This window comes from Antechinus flavipes, chromosome 5 (assembly GCF_016432865.1).
Source record: "Antechinus flavipes isolate AdamAnt ecotype Samford, QLD, Australia chromosome 5, AdamAnt_v2, whole genome shotgun sequence".
NCBI classification, from domain to species: Eukaryota; Metazoa; Chordata; class Mammalia; order Dasyuromorphia; family Dasyuridae; genus Antechinus; species Antechinus flavipes.
The window spans coordinates 47,341,111-47,361,519 of NC_067402.1; the positions used below are offsets into that span (position 1 = coordinate 47,341,111).

The following is a 20,409-nucleotide window of genomic DNA, read 5'->3' on the forward strand; positions in this document are numbered from 1 at the left end:
AGTTTAATAGAAGAAGGAATGCTAAAGAGCATTTAATCAAACTTGCACTCCAAACACAGCAACATTCTACAAAATTAACTTTACTTCAATCTTTTCTCCGTGTTCTTAAAAAGTGTAAAATGAAAGCAAAAGGAACCAGTATTACAATCAAGATGAATGTATCATACTATCTCTAAGACTGTCAAAGGAAAGGTCAGTGCTTCCCAAATTTAGAAATATAAGAAAAAGTGGCAATGCAATTAATTTTAAAATACGTTTTATTAACATCCTAGCTTCAGAAATGCAGGACCGGAAAAGGTGGGCTGGATCATTAGGTGCTGAAAAGTAGAATGAAGAAAATACTCAAAGTGGTGTGAGAATCTGGTCTGGGGGATGGAGGCTGGATCTGTTCCTGGGGTCCCAGGGTGACAGGAGGAAAGATATTCACCCTCTTTAATTCTTAATTCCCTTCACTGGTCAATTGGAGGCGCTGGACCAGATGAGCCCCCGTGTCCCTCTGGGCTTTAAATCTCTAATTTCTACATACAAAACAGTGGGTTTTAGTGGGGCTGATGGCTAGTTTGTAGTCGTCCTAACCTACATGCAAATCTTGCCTCAGACACAGACTAGATGTGTCCCAATGTAAAAAGGTCAACAAGTATTTATTGAGTGCCTGCTATTTGCCAGGTACTATATTAGGTGAGGAAGATACAAGCAGAAGGAAGTGATCTGGAGTTAGGAAGACCTGAATTAAAATCAAGTCTCAGTCACTTACTACCGGCATGGCCCTGGACAAATCCCTTAGTCTCAGTTTCCTCAAAATGTGGATAATAATAAAAGCCCCGATATTTCAGGCTTGGTTCTGCAGGTCAAATGAAGCCACATTATTAAAGATCTTGCTATGTATCATCTCTTGTAGACAAGCATTTCTCTCCAACACAGCCATAATCCAGGTTCAGTCCCTCATCAACTATCTCATGAACAACTCGTGAACTTCCTTCTTCTCACTCCAACCCAATCCCACCCGAAGTTATTTTCTCAAAACCCATCTGCTTCCTGCTCAGTAAATCTCCCGCTGCCCTCCTAATCAAAGGTATCAAACAACAAGCCTGCAAAGTGAGCATTTAATAAATGTCTGATAGTCAACTGAAGACTGATTACAAACCTTGCAGCCCCATATGAATCCAAGTCAGGATTCCCATCATTGTTATAAAGTATCCAGCCTGAGGAAGAGCTATTGGACAACAATATGCTCCACTGGCTCTCCATGCACTCTTCCCTACTTTCCTACTCTGAACTGATGTCTTGTGGAGGACCGATGAGATGCCACAGAACTGAGCTGTACCATCTGCTCCGTTGCAAGAGATTCCCAAGTCAATGTAGGTTTGCTAACTCAGAGGCTTTTCTTTCCAAAGTTGTTAGGTATATAGGTATGTGTATACACACATATACGTGTGTGTAGATTAAAAATACTACTGTGCTATTTTGCCTCCAAATCCACTAACTTAACAAGTTTAAATCAGTCCCGTGGAACCACACTGGTACACACAAAATAACAAGAAACTGAAAAGTTACCACACTGATATTTTTGTCCCCTCTTAACAATCCACAGATAACACAGAGATTGCTCACATTTTCTTAGCAATCGTGAATGAATAGAAAATCTGTCAAAATCAGCACTAAGTGAAAGATAAAGTAAATCAGAAGTGGTAATTACATATACATATATATGTACATACTTATACATGTTCTATGTATATAGGAACAAAAATACTAATATACAAAAGATGGCATAGGAAGTAACTCTGACATGTCTATTGGAGCCTGAATCAACAGTTACCAACCACCCAATAAACCCAAGTCCTAATCCTTCCATCTCCTCATGACAATTTAATTTATAAATTTTGTTTCAACATATCATACAAATTCAAAGTCATTAATCTAGTCCTCCCCAAAAGGTGTAATTTCCCCAAAATGGATAATAATGAATAATGCCTATGACTAAATACTCCTAACTTCTCACTTCAGTGGCTTATCATTTGCAAAAGAAAAGAAAGAGATGTGCTTTCACTCTAGAATATTTATAAACTTGAAGATAATACCATATATAATTCTAATAATCTGTAGAACTAATCCAGAGTTTTTTATTGTTGTTCAGCCATTTTCACAATGCCATTTGGGGTTTTCTTGGTCACCAGAGTAGCTTGTTATTTCCTTCTCCATCTCATTTAACGGATAGGAAAATGGGGCAAACGGTGTAAGTGACTTGCCCAGGGTGTCATATAACTAGGAAGTGTTTGGGGCCACATTTAAACTCATGACATTGAACCTTCCTGACTTCAGACCTAAAGCTCTATCCACTGCCCAGCCTAACTAGCCCAAGCCACACAATTACCGGATAAGAGGAAGACAAATCAGTCAATCATTTGATTTAGCAGACCAAGGGATTTTCTATTAGAGCAAAATTAAGGAAAGAGATTATGGAGCAAGAGGATGTAAGAAAAAAAAGCTCATTTCAGAAAGACTTGAAATCCTCTAGCATTTTGGATCGAAAAGACTTTAAATTTAGTTCCGTCTGGCATCCTCTTTGGTTTATAAATAAGGAAACTAAAGACCAGAAAAGTGTTTAGGGATTCAAAGGCGTATCTCCTGAGGAGTCTTATATTCTTTCCACTCCACAAAGGATTCTCTTCCTTTTATATCCAAAGAAAGCTGGGTCTTATCTGTATCCCCGTGGAGTCCCCACAGCATTGGCTTTGTGGCCTTGTAACTTTAGGGAAGTGAGAAAATGCCCATCTCCCACATGCAGATAATAAAATTCTTACTTGGCTATATAAATGTCAGGATCCATACACTCTCCAGTTGATAATTTTCAACAAATGTCAATATGCAAAAGATGCTAAAGATCTCCCTTCTGTGGCATTTTTAGAATGATCCTAGCCATGATTTCAGTTGTTCTGACAATAAATAAAAACGACTATTCATACTCATATCAATATTCTAGTCAATAGCCTCAATCTAATTTTTCTTTTTCCCATTTAAATAAGTTTTATGAATGACCTTTGCATCTTCTCATTTCCCACCCTGCTTTCTCCAGACTGAATTCTCCTTGAAGACAGACAATTAAGCCAAACATCAAAGATCCTGGGGCTAAGAGAAAAGAAATAAATGTAATATGTGAAAATCTACTATTCAATGTTACCCATTTTGTCTTATTCAATTGAAATAATTTATACCTACTGAAAGAAGCTCTGACACATTGTGACAGAACATGCTAGGCAAAAAGCTTCAAAATCATCATGTGCTCACATCATTTGCCTTTATCTTTCTTAACTATAAAACTATTTACCATCACATTTACCTATAACTCACTCACACACACATACACACATTCTTTTAACTGAAGCTAGATATTAATTTAAACTTGAAAATGAGAAAAAAAAAGTTGGTATCTTTCTTCAGGATAGCAATCTATTAGGGTTCACCTTTAATGCCTTCCCAAGAAAAATACCTTATATTTTCATTTAAATTAAAAAATACACTCTAGCAATGTTCAGTAGCTCAGAAATATGAACCAAGAAGAAAAGGCAGGGCTGGTAGGGGTGATTCATTGTTAGGGACCAGCAAAGTAGGACTAACCAAAGAAAAAAGGAATATGGGGTCAAAATGTTGAAGGGATTATCCATTTCTGAGTATTGTAGGCCTCAGGCTTCTGAAAAGTAAGCTGGTATTGTGGAATGAACACAGGATCCACTGTTTGACCCTGGGAAAAACACTTAAAATTCCCTAAGTCTCAGTTTCTTCATCTGTAAAATAGGAACAACAACAATAATAATACTTGTGCTGCCTACAACATGGGGTTATGTATAAGAAAAATACTCTGTAAATACTTATGTCCCATAGAAATGTGTTATTACTGTTTCTCCTTTGCTCCCCAAAGGTCATGTCTTTCCTCCTGTGAGCAGTGACTTTATCGTGACATAGCTTTAAGGATTTTTCCTCCTCTTTTATTCTCCTCATATTCAATTTTCCCCTAGGATTTTTTTTCTTTTCTGGTGCATTCCCTTTGAATCCAACAGCCACATCTCAATGAACACTCAAACAAATCTCCTACAAAGTACATTCTCCCAGAACCGAACAGTTAAGCAAAACTACCTAAAAGCATCTGGGAACGAATGTCTCTTTTAATTTTTGTAGCTAACTGGTTAACAAACAGACAGATTTGCTTTTTCCTTTGCTCTTCTAAACATTATTTATCCCAAAATTCTCTAGACCCAGTAAATCAAACTATTTTGCCTTGCATTAAGCATTAAGTCCAAATGCATAGTCTTAAGACAAGCATTTTAAATAGGCAATGATTCTCTTTGTAACTAACAGTCCTGTTTCCCAAAGAGCCCATCACTGAAAGAACTTGAAGTATCTCAGGAATCCCAAGTGATGTAGTAATTTCACTTAAATGTCAAGAAAGAATCAAGTGAAATGATAGGCCTGGTGTGATTTCTCATAATGCCCCAAGGAGGAGGAGAGAAACCCTCCAGAAAAGTGTCCCCCTGGAATTGTGCCAGAGGAAAGGGTCTGTTAGAGAAATGATTTTTTTGATTGACTATACATGTTTATTTTTTTAATTACAGCTTTTTAATTTTCAAAAGATATACATGGATAATTTTTCCATATTAACCTTTGCAAAACCCTTCCAATTATTTCCCCTCTAGAAAAGTGACCTTGAAACTAATGGAAGGGTACCTCATTCCATCACTCTCTAGGCACCAAAACTCAGCACAGGAACTTTTTCTTAGCAAGAAATTGAGGTCTGAAGATAGTAAAAATGGAATATAAAAGATGGATCAAGATTGTTATTACACAAACTGAATGCATGGGTCACCTAGAGTAACTGTGTCAAAGTCAAACAGAAACAGGGTTCCCTGCAGGCTTAGTTTCAATTAGAGCATTATCTGTGCTTTATTGAAATTTTTTTTTACTAAATATTTCCCAAAAATATTTTACTCTGGTTCCCCTGTACTAGGTAGGCCCTAACTTGACATCTCTGAGCTAGAATGAGTTTGAACCCTGGCCTCTGTATTAAAAAATCCTGTGTGTGTGTGTGTGTGTGTGTGTGTGTGTGTGTGTGTCTGTGTGTGTGTGTGTAAGGCAATTGGGTGACTTGCCCAGGGTCACACAGCTAATATGTGTTAAGTAATAGTAAGTAAGCCTGACTCAGGGCCTGTGAAATACCCATTAAATTCTATCTTTGATATTACTGATTATTTGAACTTTAACTGCTTAATCTCCCTGAGTCTCAGTTTCCTCTTCTATAAAATTAGAAAGCTGAGACTACATTAGGAGTTATTAATCTCTTTTGTGTCACAGAGAAGTGCATAAAATAAAATATATAGAGTTGCAAAGGCAATCAATTACACCGAAATGTAGTTGTCAAAACATTTTTAGAAAACAAGACCCTTGGGTTTTTTAAGAAGCCTTGGGCTAAATGTTCTCTGAGAGACCTCCAGCTCCAAACCAAACTCTGCTCTGGAGTGAGTTTTGAAGGATTTGTGTTGTATATGCAAGTAAAATGGACATATTGAGACAAATAAGGAAGCTCTGGATGATGGAGAAGAGAATTAGCTTTTTTTTAAAGCCACCTTTTCTCACTGCACCTGGGATAGAGAGGATGGCTATAATAAGATCATTTAAATAAAGCAAGGCAGACCTCTTGGGGAAAAGTCTGTGCTAAATGAGGATTTCTCAGGACATGCCATATGTTATCAAGCCTTCTGCACACCTGAACCCTTTGGTATAACAACCCCTGATACTAATTTATAAACAGAAATGTTCTATTGTGTAAAAAGAATAGATTTAACCAAGACCACAGCACTTAGTCCATCACATTCACTGGGAGACACTACCCTGACAGCAAAAAGACTGGAGATTGAAAATAAATAGACATTTTTATCTTGTACAGGTTAATCATAAAAGCTATCAGTTCCTCCTGCTAACATATACATCTTTCTCTTTGGTTTCTCAAAAAATTGTCCACCAATGTTAACAAATAGCCATGAATCAAATGGAACCCAAATCTTGACATTCTTTTTTGCTACTATGCTTACTTAATCCTTATTTTCTGAGTGGAAAGCCTTCATCCTGGAGGATTAAGTTTTTTTTTTTTTTTTAAGCTTTTTATTTTTAAAACATATGCATGGATAATTTTTCAATATTAATCCTTGCAAAACCTTATGTTCCAATTTCTTTCCCCTTCCCTCCACTCCCTCCCCTAGATGGCAAGTAAACCAATATATGTTAAACATGGTAGAAATATATGTTAAATACAATATATGCATACATATTTATACAATTATCTTGTAGCACAAGAAAAATCAATCAAAAAGGAAAAAAAAGGAGAAAGAAAACAAAATGCAAGCAAACAACAACAAAAAGAAGGAGAATGCTATGTTGTGATCCACACTCAGTTCCCACAGTCCTCTCTCTGGGTACAGATGGCTTTCTTCATCACAAGCTCATTGAAACTGGTCTGAATCTTCTCATTGTTGGAAAGAGTCATGTCCATCAGAATTGATCATAATATAATCTTGCTGTTTCCATGTACAATGATCTCCTGGTTCTGCTCACTTCACTTACCATCAGTTCATGTAAGTCTCTCCAGGCCTCTCTGACATCATCCTGCTGGTCATTTCTTATAGAACAATAATATTCCATAACATTCACATACCATAATTTACTCATCCATTCTCTAGTTGATGGGCATCCATTCAGTTTCCAGTTTCTAGCCACTACAAAAAAAGACTGCGACAAACATTTTTGCACATGTGGGTCCCCTTTCAGAGGATTAAATTTTCAAAAATAATGCTTTAGGTTTTTAATTTATGATAACATCTGGAATAACATCAAGTATCTATCTCTATCTATCTAGCTACCTAGAAAATACACATAAAAGGAACAGCCCAAACTAGAGAAAGGAAGATTGGAAGTGTTGGTTTGAACAAGCTGGGTGACCATAAGTAAGCCCCTCTGCACATCTACCTATGTCAGAGCATCTGCCTTCTCAATGGATGGGAGGAGAGGGAGAGAATTTGGAATTCAAAATTTGAAAAAAAGTTTAAAATGTTAAAACTGTTTTTATATATAACTGGGGGAAATGAACTATTAAATGAGAAAAAATAAGGAAGTTGCTTAAATTCTGTGAACTTTAATTTCATCATATGTAAAATGGGTTTAAATAAGACCAAATAGTACACCAAGGTTACAGGTTTGTTGTGAGGAAAATAAAAGTTAGTGTTTGTTATTACTCTCATTCAGTGAATGTTTGTTACTACTCTTATTCTTCTTAAGTCTATATACAACAGGATTTGGACAGAAATGGCTCTTTAGGATGTAACTGTATTCTTCTTCTTCTCATAAGTTCATTATAATTCTATCTTATTATGTCATAAGGATGACACTGAGAAAAGTAATTTTAGGCAAACCACTGAGACCCTAGACCTCAGTTTACTCATTTGTAAAATAGAGATGATACTACTTACACCATCAACCTCTTAGAACTATTGTAAGGAAAGTGATTTGTAAAACTTTTAAGTGCTATAGAAATGTGAATGGTATATTACAAATTGCCAATTATGGTAATCAATATTTCAGTTTCTATTCAGTGAAATGATAATTACCTATTATATAGCTTATTTCAAATTAAGACCAAACAAGAAAAACAATCTGTAACTTCAAAGAAAGAAAATCCAAATTCCCACAGCAGGTAAACACCAGATGGGTTGCCAAGAAATGGTATGGAATTTCTTTCCTTGAATTTCTTTTAAATAGACAGAGAGATCACGTTCATTTGGGTATCTGACAGCAAGGGAAACTAGCTAACTTTTCATAATCTTTTTAGCCTCTTGATTATGGCTTACCAAACTATAACAAAGCAGGACTGCAGCTAAAAAAATCAAGGAAAGGTTAAATTCACTGAATTTTAGACCATTCTTGCATATGATATGTAGCTCTCCCTTACTTCTCCATGGCCCAAGTGCAGACCAGAGCCTTAAAACTGACTTCTCACTCACATGTCATCCCTACCCATGAAGCGCTTAACATGAGTCCCGACAAGCTTTGAAGTAGGATTTGAATCCTACTTCTGGTAATAGCAATTAGTTCTCAAACTGAGAAGGCAGGATTTGAACTCACATCACTTGAAGTAGTAGCAACAGCCATTAGCTGACAAATTGTTCTAGTTATGGAAGAAAGTAAGTAACCTTTTTAAAAAAAAAAAAAAAAAAAGGCGGGGGGAGGGAGGATGACATCTTCTGGTTGAAGAAAAGTCAGTCAAAAGCAAATACTGACTGACATTCAACAATTTCCAAAGTTAATGTTATACACAGAAAATAAAACTATGTTTCTGTGGATGTAGAAATTATTTTACTTCAACCATTACCTTTAAATGGTGAAAAAGTACTTATTAAAAAAGCTATTCTATGAGAAAGCTATAACGGGAATTACATTCATTGCATCTGAGAGTGGAAATTTAATTCCCTTATAAAATAAAGCCTTCATAACTCACTCATGGCTTGGATGTTGATGATTTTCCTTGGTCTTAATTTACTAGAAGGATGAATTTCATATACTACTGGAAGAAATTATATTACACGTGCCTGCCATATTTGATATCATATTTTTGTCATTTTTTTCACCTCAAAGGATAAAAAGAAATGAGCCATACATTTTCTGATTTTGTCCAACATTAAAATAAGCAGCAAATGTACTTTATGACTTTAAAAAAAATCATAAATCAAGTCTTCCTTATAATAAAAGAACGGAAAGAAGTAAAGTGTTATATGACTAAGAAGCAGGAACAACATGACATCTAAAAAAATCTAAAAAAAGTCCCAAGATCCAGGGAGCAAGGGAGAATTCCAATAGATATGGATAGTAGGCAACTTTCTTAGTAATGATGATTTGCAAACAAAAGATTGTGTGAAGGATATCATCAAGGAATTATGTGATCGTTACAAGAGTGGAAAGAACACTCTCTGGAGTCAAAAGATCTGAGTTCAAATGTTCTCTCTGACACTCCATGTGAATCTTCCAAGTCACTCAACATCTCAAGACCTCAGTTTCCACATCTGTAAAATGAGGAGTTAGAAAGTCTCTGTGGTCCCACCCACCTCAGGCAACTAGATGGGCCAGGAATCAGGAGGCCTCATCTTCCAGAATTCAAATCCAGCCCCAGACATTTACTAGCACTTACTACTAGCTGTGTGATCCTGGGCAAGTCATCTAACTCTGCTTTAGTTTCCTCCTCTGAAAATGAGCTGAAAAAGGAAATGGCAAATCATTCCAGTATCTTAGCCCCACCAAAAAAGGAAAAAAGAACCCAAACTATGGGTTTGAACTGTGTGCAAGGTACTTGGCTAAGCACTTTTTACAAATATTGTTTTGTGAGATCCTCACAACAATCTGGAGAGTTAGGTAGTATTATTGTTCCTATTTTACAACTGAGGAAACCAGGGCAAAAAGAGGTTAAGGATTTGCCCAGGATCACACGACAAGTCAGTATCTGAGGTCATATCTGAATTCAGGTTTTTCTGATTCCAGAACCAGTGCTCAACCTACTGTGCCATCCTGCTGACTTTTTATTCTACAATTTTTAAAAAACATTTTTATTTAAAGTTTTGAGTTCCAAATTCAATTCCTTCTTCCCCTCCCTCCCTGAAACCATAAGCTAACCAGATATAAATTATCCAGATGCAATTATGTAAAACATTTCCATATTAGTCTTTTTGCACAAGAAAACTCAAGATTTTACTCCTTTTTAGAAAATACCTTGTGGTTAATGTTCTTCAAAGAGTAAATAAAATGCTAAAATATTTCCTGAAAAAACATTTAACAAGATTAAACACATTAACACGTTCCTTTCAAGCAAGTCTACTGCAAAGTACAACAGCGAGAAAGGTACCCCTGAGCCTGGATTTCTGCAGGCTGCCCCTTCCAGCCCGTCTCTGACCCTTGCTTCCAGAGTGACCTTGGAGTCCTGTCTTGCCAGTTTTCCATCCTCTCCCTGGCATACAAGCTCCCTGAGGGCTGCCCCTGGGCTTTGGTGGCCCTTAGCTCTAACCCCAGGCCCAGGGCCTGGGAAGGGCTTAACAGATAGCAGTTCCTGGGAATGGAGAAAGGAAAGTCCTATAATCACAAAGTAGAAGTCACACACCAGAGGATGGATGGAGGAGATCCAGAAGCAGACTACTCTCGCTAGAGATCCTTGAATTAGGGAGATGGCAAGAGTGCATTAACTGATCTCAATTGTCAGGTTGGTGTAGAGTGAGAAGGGGATTTCAATGGTAACCAGGCAATTTACAGATTTATAGATTTAAGTCAATAGCTCAACTTGCATTCAAAAGCAAAGAGGTATAATGTACTCCCTGTAGAGCATACCATTTTGTAAGAAGCTGAAGCCTATTGTAAACACTTAAGATTGCTCAAGCCAAGAGGGAAAGACAGACTTCAGTTGCTGAATGCCAATTAACTACAAAAGGAGGAAAGAAAAGAAAAGAAAAGAAAAGCTAATACACAGAAGACTGTTAGTGAACCATTCATTATAAGAAAAGGAAAAGAAAAATGCCCTAAATTTTCATTCATTGGTGAAGATTGATTCACTCACAGAGCACCAGGGATAGAAAGAACCTCATTAATCAATTTATTCCAATCCTTCCTTAACAGTTGAGGGAAACTGAGGCTCAAAGATAGGGGGTGACTTGAACAAAACCCAGGGCTGCTCACTCTTACCATATACTGCTGGCTCCCATAATCTAAGATGTATCTCCAGGATTTCAGGCACCATGGATACAAAGGTACTTTTAAAAACCAAAGATAAAAAACTATTTCAAACTACTGCTTCTGTCTGAAAAGACAGGAGAGAGCCAAATTGCAATAGATCTCTGATGTCAGCCTAAGGAGTTTGTATTTTATCCTGTGGCAATGGAAAAGCACCAACAGTTTTTGAGTAGGGTTAACCTGTCATCAAAATGGCATTTATGAAAAACTGACCCTGTCGCAAGAGGTTATAGATCAGGAGAAGAGACCAGTTGGGGGCTACTGCTGGAAGCCACTCTAAATCATCATCAAAACGGTATGGCAGCCAAGGGGAGAGAAATGAAGAGGCAGAAACAAGAGCTACTTTTCCAATTTCTTTCTTTTTTTTTTTTTTAATAGATTTCATTATTTCTTTTGTTATTGCATCACTGAGATTTTCCCTGTGTATATCTTGAGGGCAGGATCAGCATGATTTAATGACAAACAAAAACAAGAGGGAAAGAGAGTAAAGGAGGAGTTGAAAGTAAATTCTGGAGCTTTGAGATTAAGAAACTTACCCAGTCATTAATAGAAAGAAAGAAGACAGGGAGAAGAGTTTTGAAAAGAAGATAATGAATGCAATTTTAGATATGTTCAGAGGAGGAAAATGGGAATTATTTAAGTGGAATAAGAAAAGCTCACATGTGTAGGCTTGAAGATTTACAAAGCACTTTGATCCATTTCTTTCGATCCTCAGAATAAGCCCAAGAAGAAAGTGCCATCATTATCTCCCTTTCACAAACGAGGAGCTCAGTAATCTGGCCAGGGTCACCCAAATCATAAATGTCTAAGGTGGGAAGCCTAGGTCTTCTTGATGTATCCCATAGCATCCTCTTCTCTTTCAAGCAAGCAATTAATACAGTGAAACTGGGAGGAGAAAAGATTCCCTGAGCTATTCTATCAAGTCACCTCCTTTTTCAAAAGTAAGACACAAGATGTTGGGGCTCGATAAGAGTTTTCAAGAGAAAACACCTCCATTGAGTTCATCCAAGTTTAAAATGGATGTGAAAAAAGCCTAAATATCTCCACTGAAACACAGCACTGATCAAAGGCTTTCGCCCAAGTGTGAAAGTCCTTAACCAATTTAAGAGTCCCTGAAAGCTCCCTGGATGTACTCCGTTGAATTGCATAGGAAGCATAAGGAGTAAATTTGATCCCAGCCAGGGGCTCCTGTATATCCCAGGCATTCTGGAGTAGGCAGAGAGGGCATGATTCCCCACAATGGAAGACTTAGTGTCTGCCCTGGGAACTACGGACAATAAGAGTAAGCAAGGGCAGCCATGTCTAAGGAGAACTTCATGAGTGCCCCATCCCTTCCCCAAGAAAAGCCGCAGATGAGGCAGCCCTTTGCCCCTTAGGCTCTCTAAAGTGGAGGCTGTTTCCCCCGACTTTGTCTGCATTACTAGGGGACTCTGGAGGGAAGTGTTTCATACCAGCTCTTCTTAATATTCCACATCCTGGTGCAGAGGCTAAGTAAATCTGGCTGACTAATTGATATCAACTGATAATTATGGAGGAAAGCCAACTGGTGGGGGCTTGTGAGCCACAGACATTGCCCCTCACTCCACCCCCCAGGACCTCAAACGGCTAACCAAGAGTCCAGAGAGTGATCAAGTTCTGGGGAAGCCTGGCCTGGACAAATAGAAGTTGGGTTAAGAGCCCTGGGTATGTGCTACAATGGTATGTTTGTTCCAGTCCTCAACGTGAACTGTAGAAAAGCCTGAGTCTGAATTATAAGCCCAATATTTGTTAACTCTATGAACCCAGACAAATCACTTTAGCTAAATCTTAGTTTCTTCATCTGACAAACAGAGATACCATTATCACAGATTATTGCAAAAAAAAAAACAAAAACTTGAAATTTTGAAAAGTATTATGGAAATTCATGCATTAGGACTATTCATAATTACTAAAATTTCCATCAAATATTAAGGACAATGTATAAAAACCAAAGTATTTGTTCTCAAGAAACCAATAATTCATTTCCTTCTCAAGTTACTATATTTTGTCCCTAATATCTCAGAGCTACAGAGAAAACTCAAAGCTCTCACTCTCATACAAATCATCACTGAGTAGCCCAAGTTCCATTACTGCATTGAATAATGGAGAAAGAAGTGAACTGGAAAGCTAGAGGGAAACCAAAGGAATTATAGGAAATTAGTGGAAAGGTAATATTCAAAGTCAGAGTTTTGATTTCCTCATTTTTTAAAAAAATTGTTTTTTAGTTACATGCAATTCTTCATGACCCTATTTGGGGTTTTCTTGTCCAGTTTATTTTACAGATGAAGAAACTGTGGGACATAAGATTAAATATCACTCAACTAGTAAGTGTCTGAGGCTGGATTTGAACTCAGGAAGATGAGTTTTCCTGATTCCAACACTTCGCCCCCTCATTGCCCCCTGAGACCCAGAGAAGGAGAGTAATTTGGTCACACAACAAGCTCTTTGCAGTCAGTGGCAGGACTTGGACCCCGAACCCCTGATTCTCTGTTCTCTGCTCTCTCCATGATGATGAAAGGACATTTACTGAGTGCTTACTATGTGCCAGTAAGCCGCCTCTCTCATTCAAATCCCTTTGAGACTCTTCTCGTGATCTATCTCTATCTCACACAGCTATTATCTCAACATGTAGAAGCAGCATCTTAAGCACAGTAGGAAAAGGTGATAAGACACAAAAACTTAAACCAAAATTATAGGACAAGTGGAAAATGTTGACGGGCTATTTTTTTTTTTTAAGTCACATACATCTCTGTCATAAATCCAAAGGGAAAAAAGAATGTCTGAGGAATGCTCAGCCAGCCATGAATCTATCACCAAAACCATTAACCGCCATCACAAAAATCAAAGCCTTAATGTCTCCAGCAAGAAAGAATAATTACCAAACTCGTGAAGCATCCTGTCTACACTTGAGACAAATATATATTTGCTTATCTTGATGAAATGTCTGGAACAAATGCATTTCAGAAATATAATTTCAGTTTGAAAAGCCTGGCATTTCACACCAGGTAGGCAAGTTGTCATTAAATACACATGAAATAAACACCGAAGATACTAAGCAGGTCTTTCACTAAATATATTCAGCCTTGAAAAGTGCAGAATGATTTGTCAAGGGATCTTTTTCAGTTTCTAGGTACTCCCAAATGCATCCCGATATTTGTATTTGGTCCTAGCTTTTCTCCTCCAAAGATGGGCATTCTCTACTGTTAATCATACCAACATCACCTGGGCCAGACCTGAGGTTTCCGAAGGGTAAAGAGCTTAGGGTACTGCCCACTGGCACCTCTTCGGCACAGGTGGTCTTAAAAGAGTTGCCTAGGACAGGCCCTTGGAGGATCAGTGACTCGCTGTCACACAGCCAGCATGTGACAGGGATGAGCTCTCTGTTCAAGATGTCACAGCCTCTCCCTTATATCTTTACCCCTGGAAATTTCTTCTAAACTCATTTGCATTTCACCTCATAACCTACAGTTATTTCAGGTAAGTCACATTAAACAGGTGGATCTGCTGATCCCGCCAACACAGTCTCAGACCAGGTCGGTTACTTAGAGCTGAAGGATTCTCAGTGGCCAGCTTGTAGTTCAATCTTATTTTACAGCGGAGGAAAATGGCGCAGCATCAGCCGTGAAAGTGGAACCCAAGACGTCCGTCTCCAGAATCACTATTCTTTCCATTACGCCAGAGATCTCTTCAGTGTATCTGGACAGGATATTTCCAGCAACAGTGGTCTGAAGAAGGCTGTACCTTTAGAAAGTTTTTCATGGCTACCCAATTTGTCACTTCTTAGAGCTGTCTTAAGAGCTAAAAAGTCATTTCTGGACATTCCCCTAACATAAATTTTTGGCAGTCTTATTTTTTCCCCTTACAGATCTTAGATTTTATGCATCTGCTTCCTCATGCACAGCCCTCAATAAAACAAGAAACCATATGACTTATGATCTTTAGGTAATCTTTCTGTCTAATCCCCTCATTTTACAGATGCAGAAATTGAGACCCCAGACAAATTGAGTGATTTGCCCAAAAAAGTCATGGAACCAAACCTCTCTTCAGTAGGAAGTCAAAATCTTTGCTTAGACCTGCTGCCAAAAAAAAAAAAAAAAAAAAAGGCTAGGAAAGAATCAATATAAAATGAATGTAAAGTCTTTTAAACAGAGTTCAATTTAAAAAACAGAAGTGGTTGACATCTATAAAAACACTCTTCTTATATAAAGCCATTATTTTTCAGGAAAAAGTTATTAAAAACTCAGTTATAAAACTATATATACCCTTTAACTCAGTAATACCTCAATTAGATCTATTTCTCAAAGGATCAGGAAAAAAGGAAAATAATGTCTATGTCCTAAAATACGAACAGCAGCTCATTTTGTGATGGCAAAGAACTGGAAATTGACAGGATGACCATCAACTGGGGAATGGCTGAATGAGCCATTTCTATAAAATGATTCTGATAGAATACAACTGGTGTGTGTGTGTGTGTGTGTGTGTGTGTGTGTGTGTGTGTGTACCAAACATTGGCTTTCTCTAATGCAGAATTTCTTAATTTTTTTTTCATTTGAAGCCCATTTTTACGGGACCCCCAAGTATATAAATATATAAAATAGGTATTAAAGCCTAGCTTCTTATGAGGTTGCAACCCCACTTGGGGCTTTGTAACTAAATCTGGTGATCACAAACTTTTGATTTATTAGCAGTAAATGTTTGATTTGTGTACCTATTTTATATACCTGTATATAAAATATATATTTGTATATCATTTATGATATCATGTATATCACTGTATAAACATTTATATGTGTTTATTTATTGTGTTTTGATTTTGATAAATGAACAAATGAATGAATAAATGGGTTTTTTTAAGAAAGTTTAAACCCAAGGTCAAATTTTTTCAAACAAATCAAAATAAGAGGTTTGGGGGTTTTTTTGGCCTTTTCCCCTTTTACTATAAGATCTCACCACTATTCAGGGAATTTTCCCTTATGTTTTGGCTTTTTTTCTATTTGGTCTTCATCACCGGCTGTAATGCATATGTGACTGGTGAAAGAGATCATGAATAATCACCCAGAGGATTATTCTTTAGCTGCAGACTCTCAGCAAAGCCCAAATTCAAACTCTTTCCACAAGGAACAGAGAAGGAGTCTGGACATCTATTAAAATGCCTTAACCTAAGTTTAAAGCCATTTACGGATTGAGCTGAGGAAAAGCCACAAATGAAAAAGCTGGCAATGTGAGTGTGATTACAAGCCTAAGGACAAACTAAGCCAGTTCACTTTGGGCACCTGTGTAAAAGTTCTGCACATCCAAGCTCAATGTCACACAGGGAATTAATGGCACAAAATACCAAGACTATAGAATCCAAGACTCTCTATGCCAAAAAGAGGAAAGGGTTTAAAAAGCTGGTGGTGGGGGTGAGAAGGGAAAACAAAGCCCCTGAATAAAACCTCAGAGGCTATTGGAAACTTGTGCACGGCTCAGCTATCTTATTCCAAATCTGCAGGCCTCCCAGAAATGCCAAATATTTTGCTTAGGACTGCAGATCTGCTCAAGGCCTTGTGTCAGGTTCTCTAACATTTAAACACAGTTCTTAACTATTGTTAAAAGGGGCTGTTTTGTTTGTAATTGCAAGGAAGAATATTTCAAAGTAGTAAAACCGAAAAAAGAAATTCTTGCAAATTGTGTCTATATTTCTTTCTTATCTTTTCAGCAAAACTCAAGCTCGGATGTGGAAAAAGGGGAAGAAAGAAATCCAAAGCACAGGTACTCATTAAAAAATACTAGAAAAATAAAAAAGTTTAAGGGCCACTTTCTACCACAAGAACATAGCCTCCTCCCTCCAACCTCAGGAGCAGACTATCCAGGGAACATCCTTCTCTCTTACTATAAATATTGTCTTAGGAAAGATGCTAGTGGCTCTATAGCAATAAAGGGGAGTTGGCCCCCAAGTTTCAAGATTTGAATTTGCCAGAAATGTCTTGAAGACTTGTCAAGATTTGCCATTTAAGAGGTACCCAATCTTCTGTCATTGTTTCAAATATGCATGTGACTAGTCTAAATACTAGATAACTATTTATGATTAGATAATGACTAGATAAAATCAATCTTGGAATTGGCTTAGTTCGGTGCCCTCCTATAGGCACAGAAACAATCAAAATTTATCCAAATCGCGTACCCACTCAGTGGCAAAGGTGAGACTCAAGTATGGGACCCCTAATCTAATCCAGGACACCTTCTCTTATATAACAAAGTTTCCAACTTAAAAAAAGTGTTATTAAAATGATACACATAGTCACATTCAGCCTTATTTTAGATCCTTATGTTGTTCAGCCATTTTCAGTACCCACTTTCTGACTGGAACCCTCCCCCCTTTGGGGTCTTCTTGGCCAAGATACTGGAATGGCTTGCCCTTTCCTTCTCTGGTTCATTTTACAGATGGGGAAACTGAGGCAAGCAGGGTAAAGTGACTTGGCCAAGATTACACAGCTAGATTTGAACTTGGGAAGCAGGAAATTCCTGACTCCAAATCCAGTTCTAACCACTCTACCACTTAACTGTTTCTAGACAGTGTTTCTGCTAAGAGACACTGACCAGAAGGTTTGGGAGGAAGTGAGCTTATTTACCAGAGTGAAATCTAACAGGAGCCTGCTGTACCCATGACCAGGGCACCCACTGATCCATAAGTCACTTCACCTTTCCTTCCTCAAATGTAAAATTAAGGGAGTGAGTCTCCACAAAGCTCGATTAGTTTTTGGGGCTCTGGCCTCTGTGGAGGGTTTAAGTGGGACAGAAACAATGATCAATAAGAAAGTTTATCCCGTCTAAAGACACTGCTTGAAAACTGGTCTTGGCTTTAGACCTGGGTAAGAGATTAAAGTCCTTGCCTCTGGGTGGTCCTGGGCAAGCTGCTTAATTTGCCAAGTGCCAGACAACTCTTGAAAAGGATGAAGAGCAAAACAATGGCAGATTAGCACTGGAGGAGAGGGCGCTCCCTTCACCAATAAAAACCGCTGGGTTAGATCAAAAGCTTGGACCTTTTCTTCCCCAAGGGAAATAGTCCCAAACAGCCTGAATCAAACCCACCACAAGCCCCAGGGGATGGGGGTCAGGAGACTAGAACTAGAACTAGATTCATTACAAGGGTGAATTAAAAGTTTTTGCTGCTCCGAACCAAGAGTAACAAAATTCAGTGAGATGCTGGAAAAAGGGACCAGAGACTCTAATTGGGTATAATTTATTGCAGGAAAACCAAATAGAGATGGCTTAGAAAGCAATAGAGCATGGAAGTCAAATGACACAATTGAGATCCACATACATTTTTAGCCAGGGGTAGGAGGGAGTGAAAGTAAGGTGGGGCTGAAAGTCCCAGAATCTCAGGCTAGCCAGATGGCTGAGATTACATTCCATACATAGGTCCATTGTAAATGGACTAGGTAGAAGTGACAAGACTTTGGGTAAAACATTGTCAAACAAGGAAAGATATTTTCTCTGGATCTCTGAGTGGATTGCATTACAATACCATCATAGGATCTTTGTCTATTTACATACATGCTTTCATCAAGTGATTCTTCTTATTATTATTTTAAAAAATCTGGAAGTCAAATATAACTTTAAAACTACATTGAAGCTACATGAAATAGTACTTAGCACAGAGTAGGTGTTTAATAAACTTGCTTAGCAAGTGAAAATTGACCTTTGCAGATAAGTTAAGAACTTTCCACTACTTTATTACGAAAGGTTGTTAGTCACTCGATATCAGGGGAACAAAGAAGTTGGATGTGGGATCTGATAGACTGGGAAAACTGGAACACAAAAAGTCAATCTTTCCTCTGGGACGCTGGGAGAGAAGGGGTGGTATTGACACTGTAGCAAATGCCCAATGGAGAATGTATCTAAAATGGTACCCAATTTAAGGCTGTAGGTTTAATGCAACTATATATGTCACATGTGGCTTCTGGAACATTTTCATCAAAAGCAACTACACAAAATCCGTTTACCTGAAACACCAACAACAAAACACAAAGCAATGCTATTTTTTAATATATATACATAAAGGGTGTTTTCCCTTTCCCCATACCTCCTGTCCTGTTCCTTGGCAAGAAATTAACCTGAAAGTTCAAAATCCCCATAAACTTAAGTCTGATTATTACGGGAATCACCACTTCACATGAGTGTGAAAGTTGTAAACACTTGCCGACAAAAACAAAACACACAAACATTCTGTTTCCAAGTGAGAAGTTGGCAGTCATTGAATATTCCTGGCAGTAATTAAATACATCCAACATAAGATAAAGAATTTAACCTACCTCATCAAAGTTGCTGTCCTCTTTCTTCAAAGCTTTAAAAGAAAAAAAGAAAAGGAAACCGTTATTGTCATGAATTTTGAAAAAAGAGCAAAAGTAACTATGTTACATAGTGAGGATGGGATGCAGGGAGATGGAATAATGTGATCTTGTTTCAGAAAGCAAAGACTACACTAGCCTGAATAACAATTTTGTGATCAAAATATGAAAGCGAAAATGAGATATGGAATTGCACAGCATGCATCTTTGTGAAATGTTTTTCATAAATATGTAAATCAAACTCTCCTTTCAGGTAAAGAAAAATGGCGTTTACAAGAAATCTTTTCTACCATTCTTATTCACTCCGAAACACTTCCAGGAAAGTACAACCAAACCAGAATTATAAAGTAATATTTCCCTTTTTCACATTTCTTTCTTGCATGCACCCAAAAATTTTATGCAGGAATTATGGCCCGATGTGTGTCACAAATGGATCAGTCATTATTTCTTGTGGATTGTTCCAACGACACAGCCTCACTCTGCTGAGCATTCCTTGGGCCATCTGAAATGACCAGAGAAGTTAAAAAGATGTGGGGGAGAGGTCTGAGGTGTCAAAACATCAACAGCCCGGAGAAATAACATTTTGGCCATTTTTTTTTTTTTTTGTACAATAAGTTCAGTAAGCAAACTCACTATTCAAGAAGATAATTAGTTTGAAAGATTTTCTGGAAGCTACTAGAGACCTGAATTGAAATTCAAATAAACTGCCCATCTGCACGACTAGAATATTGTCACTGATGAGTACGAGCATCATTTAATTTTTCATGTGCGGGGGTCTGATCTCTAGGGGATTAAATCCCACAAGCACTGAAAAATATGTGTATCTTTTAAGAAATATATATGCACTGACTGATGTACCTAAAGTTGATAGGTTAACAGAACTATTTTAATTAATGCAGTATAATATTTGGCAGCACAACAAAGATAGTGAATAATATCCAAAGTCCACCTTATGTTAAACTGTAGCTGCAAAAATCAAAATGAGATGGGCAGTTATCCTGTTAACAATAGACCTAAGTCAAAAGTTGTGAAATCAAAGCTTATGGATAGTTCTGAAAAAATTCTCCCACTCACTAATTTATATTACAAATGTGTCCTTTCTAATGATACAAAAAAAGGGGAAAATAATGAATATTCTCCAGAATCATTCATCCTTATTTGTTCCCCTTCTTTGAAATTTATAAATGTAAAATAGCTTACAATCCTTTACCATAGGGAATGATTTCTAATGAATGAAAAATAAAAAGTCTGT

The 20,409-nt window shown here is 37.5% G+C and overlaps 1 protein-coding gene across 1 annotated transcript in view; it reads right to left on the reverse strand.

Annotated features, from left to right (window-relative positions):
- Positions 1-20,409, reverse strand: part of CDK14 (cyclin dependent kinase 14) — a 545,438-nt gene that overhangs the window by 517,804 nt on the left and 7,225 nt on the right. The window contains 1 exon segment of the mRNA XM_052000624.1: positions 19,122-19,153. Within this exon segment, the coding sequence (XP_051856584.1) occupies positions 19,122-19,153 (32 nt within the window).